The sequence below is a fragment of the Crinia signifera genome, chromosome 12 (assembly GCF_055691185.1).
Source record: "Crinia signifera chromosome 12, ASM5569118v1, whole genome shotgun sequence".
NCBI classification, from domain to species: Eukaryota; Metazoa; Chordata; class Amphibia; order Anura; family Myobatrachidae; genus Crinia; species Crinia signifera.
Genome location: NC_139228.1, coordinates 30,473,690 through 30,480,035, shown reverse-complemented (window position 1 = coordinate 30,480,035; position 6,346 = coordinate 30,473,690). Strand labels below are relative to the sequence as shown.

At 43.4% G+C, this 6,346-nt stretch overlaps 1 protein-coding gene across 2 annotated transcripts; it reads left to right on the top strand.

Annotated features, from left to right (window-relative positions):
• The first annotated feature begins 441 nt into the window (after positions 1–441).
• LOC146049632 (uncharacterized) lies at positions 442–3,956 on the top strand. 2 transcript variants are annotated; one of them, XR_014466162.1, is made up of 4 exons: positions 442–567; positions 709–939; positions 1,939–2,071; positions 3,022–3,956. XR_014466162.1 is itself a non-coding variant. In XM_083166196.1 (3 exons), exons 1-3 carry the CDS (start codon positions 618–620, stop codon positions 3,113–3,115), a joined length of 549 nt encoding a protein of 182 aa, XP_083022322.1. In that variant the 5' UTR covers positions 580–617; the 3' UTR covers positions 3,116–3,956. The 2 variants fall into 2 exon arrangements, 1 of the variants encoding a protein (XP_083022322.1); XM_083166196.1 differs by lacking the exon at positions 442–567 and having other exon boundaries at positions 580–939.
• Positions 3,957–6,346: the final 2,390 nt, after the last annotated feature.

Genomic DNA, 6,346 nt, shown 5'->3' with positions numbered 1-6,346 from the left:
TTTTCTTTGAATTTATAAAACACATGTGGGCGACGCTGATATTTTAGCGGATATTCTCTCACAGAGATGTTGGCACTCAAAGGGTTAATTGTATGAACAAGTATTCAGCAGTTATACTGTATATCATATATGTGCTTCTGTTCGATAGATATCTGCAAATAGTGCGGGTACTATCTAGGCCCCATATATTACTCCATGCGTTATATGTTATTTATAGCACACTGCGGAGCAGATATATACTGTGTGTCACATGAGACATCTCTATCTGTATCTGAGCAGATGTATCAAATCTTGGAGTTAGAAATGGTACCAACCAATCAGCTCCTAACTTGTCATTTCTCAAACACAGCCTGTAGCATGGCAGTTAGGAGGTGATTGGTTGGTATTTTATCTGTCTGTACAAGCTGTGATAAATATCCCGCACATTCAGCCCTCAGGACCCCTGAGCTGTCCTCAGCTACTAATGTGCAAGTTGGAAAATGTGGCAGTTGGTGATGAGTCACCTGACCTGTGCACCTGCCATAACAGTTTGCCAGCCTGCCAGAGAAGACGCATGGTGAGTATCTGGTGAGTATTTGCTCTGGAAAATTAACTTTTTCTGTTTTTAACAGTTGAAAATGGCAAATCTTTGCGAATTCTTCTGTCCACATTGGCCCTGCCGACTGAGACACTTACCCTATGTGATTGGAGGAACACTTACATCTGCAGGGGTGCTCATCTCCGTCATCGCCTATGAGTCCTGCCAGAGAGACTCAGAGGAAGGCTGCAGCACCGTACTGAAGATCCTGGGACCAGTTCTTGCTGTTTTGGGCGTTGGCTCCCTGCTGCTGACAAGGTGCAGAGCTGTCTCCACAGAGGACACCACCACAGATACAGAAGGGGACCCAGTTGCTGTAGAGTCACCACCACCAGTAGACCGGGCCTACAGCATTACTGTGGGTGAGTACTTACTACGGTTATGTTACTGTTATGTCCTTTGTCAGGCTGATGGTGTGTAACAGCCAATAGCAGCAGGACAGCTGGTCTATAGGAAACATTAGTCAGTAGGGACAGGTGGTATATATGGTAGCTGTTATTGGTGATATAAAGGGAAATTGGATGACAGACACACCCAGCGAAAGTGGCAGTTATGTGGGTTAAGCCAGTGCTGACACATGTCATCACATACACAGCAAGTGGTGGGGGGCACTGGGAGCAGGAAGGTGGGTGCCAGGTGGCCTTCTACATAACAGGTTGTCTCCCTAGCCACCACAAGGTGCCATGAGTGCAGTGTCTGTGCCACCATAGATATTATGTTTCAAACAACATATGGGGGTTTATTCTAGTTCATTCTTTCTGACAAAATCCTTCTTAGATGGACAAAACCATGTGCACTGCAGGGGGGCAGATGTGACATGTGCAGAGAGAATTAGATTTGGGTGAGTTATTTTGTTTCTGTGCAGGGAAAATACTGACTGCATGATTTTACACTTCAATATAGATCTCACTTTGAAGAAAAACCCCACCCAAATCTAATTCTCTCTGCACATGTTACATCTGCCCCACCCGCAGTGCACATGGTTTTGTCCATCTAAGAAGGATTTTGTCAGAAAGAATGGACTAGAATAACCCCCATGGTTATTTTCTACTTATTACATATTGAATTGATGCTGATATCCACAGCACTCTGGACAATTTTTACAGAAAATCAAGATGTGGACTAAATCCTTATCATATTTATATATATTATATTCAATATATATATATATATATAAAATCAATTCACTTATCATACGAAGGCACCCCCACTTCATGGACTTATCAGTTTGAGTGCCGGTCTACACTGCATGTCTGTCTGTCTTTCCTTCTATCTATCTATCTATCTATCTATCTATCTATCTATCTATCTATCTATCTATCTATACACATATATTTCATATATTTCTATATTTTTTGCAGACAATGAAACCATCAACCTTCCGGCACCTCCTCCATCCTACTTTGACATCCCAGCAGAAGGCAGCCCTGGTGTCAGAGATGCAAGAGACTTGATTGATCCACCACCGTCGTACGAGAGTCTCTTCAGCAGATGGTAGGACAAATGTCTCACCAGTAACATGACTATAAACTCTTGGACTCCTTAGTGAGATAGTGGAAGGTCCCCATCTTATCCGGCTATGGGGTGTATGTAATAGTCTGCATGTTGAAGGAAACTGTGCGATTCTGTCGATTTTGCTGCTGGATTTTAATGTATCAATCTTTAAAGATGCAAAACAAGCTAATGGCTAAGGGGCTAATGGCTAGGGGGCTAATGGTTGTGGACCGGACAACGCTGGTGTATCCAGACTGCTTGGGGGCCTGCCACGGCTGTGTGATGTCACATGGAGCCACTGGAACCTGACAAATGGATGGAGGGTGCAGCCAGTAGCGTGAAAAGCACTTGTACAATAGAGGTGTGCCCACAAATTATTGGAGGTGCATTGTGGTGCATTCCCAGATCTCTGTGACATGGGTGTTTCTGGGCAGTAGCTCAGCAGGTGCCATGCGGGTGCTAGGAACAGATCTGGGTGATGGGAGGTCTGTGGGGTATAGCCTGACTTCCTTGCAGACATACATTGGACACTTGTATCTAATCCACCATTTGTGCCCAGCATTAGAGGGGATACATATAGATGGTATGCCGGCGTTCAGAACACCAATGCCGCATTCCAAAAGAGGGAATCCCCACCACCCCCTGCATCCTAACCCTAAGTCGTTCTCTCCACACGGCCTAACCCGCAGATCAATAGGGAGGTGCCGGCTTCCACGTGTAACTGACAGATACATTAGCACAGAGCTGTGACCCTGCTGCATACATCCAATCAGGTGCATTGTAGACAGCCAGCTGGGGAGATGAACCACATCTCACAACTGCAGGCTATCCATTAGCTGGTGGTCACTGACCTCATGCTGCTTACACAGTGAGGACAAGGAGTACACTAGAGATATCAGTGTGACGTGTACATGTGATAACCTATGACGCCTGTATTTGTGTCTTTTCAGCCAAGTCGCCAGAGAACTCAGATTCCCACCCAGGATAAGATCTGCGTGGAATCCTGACCCGCCACCAAAGTACAGCGAAGTCTGCCCTGTGTAGGAAAGACCTCCTCCTGCAGGCACGGAACATCTGCCTCCATCACTGCACCACTGCCCTCTACCTCAGTGACCAGATAACATCTCCTGGCTGCAGGCTGCCTACTGAGTGCTCCATCCGGCTCTAGGAGTATCCTTTATATAATCTACTAAGGATTTGTGTTTGACATCTGATTATCTGTTTGAAAAATGTTTATTAAATCTGATTTAAATTCAGTTCAAAGAGAATAGAAATGTTAAATGTTAAATATGTAATTTTTAACCTAATTTATACCTAATCATTTTATTACTTTTAATAGTAACCTTACAGTTTACTGCTTGCCAGTTTTTATAGTTCTAGGAGAGTGATGTTATATTTCTAATTAATTGAGGAATGTACTATGTTTTATAATGTCATATAAATGCTATGTAATATGCCTGTTTATTTGTCATGAGCAGCGGAGCGCACAAATGTGTCGCCAACTGGTGAATCTTGTGCTGCATTGATGCTGCCATGTTTTATGTTCTCTTTCCCTGTTAGTCTGTTTTGTCTTCCCCTGTCTATCCTACTCGGGGCTTCTGCCACTCGCCACTTTTAACAGTGGGGGTCTTGAGGGATTTTCTACTTTTTTGCCTGACTAGATGGACATAATTTGGACAAAATTTGGCCATAATTCGGACATAATTTGGACATAATTCGGACATAAGGAATAATAAGTCCCTCAGCAGGTTTTATGGTTTTACCTCTTGCCGAGTAATCTTGTGTTTCCCTGGCTTTCCCTCCCCCCCCTTCTACCTCCTTTCCCTCAGTCAATCCTTATGTGTCATTTGTTTTGTCCGTGCTCTTGCCCACACTAAAAACCAAACACTTTTTTGGCATTATTATTTCATCAATAAATTTCTGACTTTTTAATGCCAGCCGATGTCTCCGTGTCATTATTGTAGTGTTAAGTTATTAGAATTGTTACATGTTTATGGAGTTGGGAACCAACTAGAAACTGGAGAAATATGTAATAACTGCATTTTACATACACAAAAGATGCAATTCTTTTGTTCTCATTCTTGGTTATAATAAAATGAAACAATTTTTAGAATTACTAATGGAATTATTTAATTGTTTACCACCCCTTAAAATTATACATTTTTATTCTGTCTGGATTATGGGTAATTTATATTTTTCGGTGGGAGGTGAAGGTGGCTGCTATAACTAGTAGGAGGGTTATTTTCTGGAACCAGTAGGATTAGGTGCTTGGGCCATTGTTGTCCTCATAGAACTTTGCGGAAGGACACATAGCTGCTGTGGGACAAGCTCACCTGTGCTACCACACAGGGAGGCCGACAGGTGAGCGGGGCATCGATAAGCAGAAGGAGCGTGGCCTCCCGGGTGGGAACGCACACTACCAGCGGAGGGAGAGAGATGACAGGCTGCCCCTGCCTGTCTCCCCAGCCCAGCACAAGGCACTGAGCAGCTTGCGCTGAGCTGCAGAGAGAGGCTGTGCTGCCACAACAGCCTGTCATCCCTCTCCGCACTGCCCGTCTCCCTGCAACCGGGAGGGGGGCACTGCTTGTACATGTTTCTCTAGGGTGATAATGAGCTAGAGGTTTAAGCTTGCCAGTGTTGGGGACATTACTAGCATCAGATATCCCGGCCTTCATATAAGATTAGTTGGTCTTACATTTAGCCTTGGTTGTTTTGGTATAATGATGTACATTTTGCAGCATTGGACATCAGTAGGCAGAAGAGTAACCTTGTGCTTGTACATGTAATTTATCCAATGGGGGTGCCGTAGGTAAACACCCATTGATATTTTCAGAGATCAGCATTTGTACTGTTCTGATGGGAATCAGGGGATGGTCTACAGATGGAGCGCCTCTCATTAGAGTTGGTCCTGGCTATCGCCATTTGCCAGGACCTTTCATAAGACAGAAGGGGGAGTGCACGCATGAGATGCTCGCACGCCCCGTTCCGTTGGAGCACAATGCCGCCTTGGGGCCGCAGCCCCCCGCACCCCCTATCCCTGCCCGTCTCCCTGAAGCGGAGACAGGCAGGGATTCCGCTCCCCGCCACAGAGAAACGGGGACGCGGGTGAGTGTTAGATACTCGCCCATACTCGTCAGATAGAGCACCTATCCGCCAGCTCTGGCCAGCAGAGGGGATTTGGTGAGAGCTGGTGCTGAAGAAGAGGCGCTCCATCTCTATGTTTAGTCTTTGGGAATAATTTTAGGTGTTCGGCTCAAGTGTCTTACATGAGTGTATGGTGTTAACAAACATGGAGAGAAAGAAGACTCTTTTTTTGGGGGCACTCTTGAAAAATCATTTGCATAGATTTTTATGCAAGCAACAAAAAATATATATATCCATGTACTACCGAGGTCTATGGAAAGGTTTGTGTAGTCTGAAGATTTTTAAAACTTAGCTTTTATTTCAATTATTCTTAATATAAGTGGTAATTCACACAAAATATAACGATAAATTATAAAAGATGCATTGTAGCTCAATTATCAATTATGACAGCACGAAAAAAAGGTTCTTATGCAGAACTTAATTCAACAAGAAAAAACTTTTTATTTTTGAGTTCTCAGAACTAGTTAATGCCACAATCACCGTATTTTTTCAAAAATACAGGGATAGAAATGCAAAAATAGTGTGTCAATTGAAACAGCTCAGATTATTTGAATTACCGTTTAAACGTATAGTACGTTCATTTTACAGGGAGAGGTAAAGTTTTAAAGAGAAAGAGTCAGTTTGCCGGTGTCTATATCTCACCCAGATTTCTATATTCCCGCCATCATATAAATTAGAGGATGGTTGGTAAGAGAATTGGGGAGAGCCTCCGCAAATGAAAAAGGAGGAAAGTGAGAGATCTGACCAAAGTATCTTCTGCTGCTCATTAATTCGAAACGTGCACTCACTGTTGCTAAATTTTAGTATTGCAGTACAGATACACGTACGATCTTATGAGTGAGAGAGAATTAATTAACAGTGAGTGAGAAAATTCAAAAGTGATATATAGATCAGAGGGCCAGATGTACTAAGCTTCAAAAGTGATAAAATGAAAAGTGATAAACCACCAGCCAATCATCTCTTAACTGCCATACTCCATGCTGTGTTTGAAAAATGATAGGTAGGAGCTGATTGGTTGGTGGTTTTTCACTCTCCATTTTATCACTTTTCAAGTCTTAGTACATCTCACCCAGAGAGAGATAAAGTCAGATAGTTCAACGGTGTCTATATCTCACCTGATTTCTACTGTCC

Bases quoted from the DNA above. Each gene is read 5' to 3' on its own strand.
- LOC146049632 (XM_083166196.1), top strand. From the start codon at position 618: ATGGCAAATCTTTGCGAATTCTTCTGTCCACATTGGCCCTGCCGACTG. The intron at 940-1,938 runs GTGAGTACTTAC...TATTTTTTGCAG, and splicing joins GGCCTACAGCATTACTGTGG to ACAATGAAACCATCAACCTT. The intron at 2,072-3,021 runs GTAGGACAAATG...GTGTCTTTTCAG, and splicing joins GAGAGTCTCTTCAGCAGATG to CCAAGTCGCCAGAGAACTCA.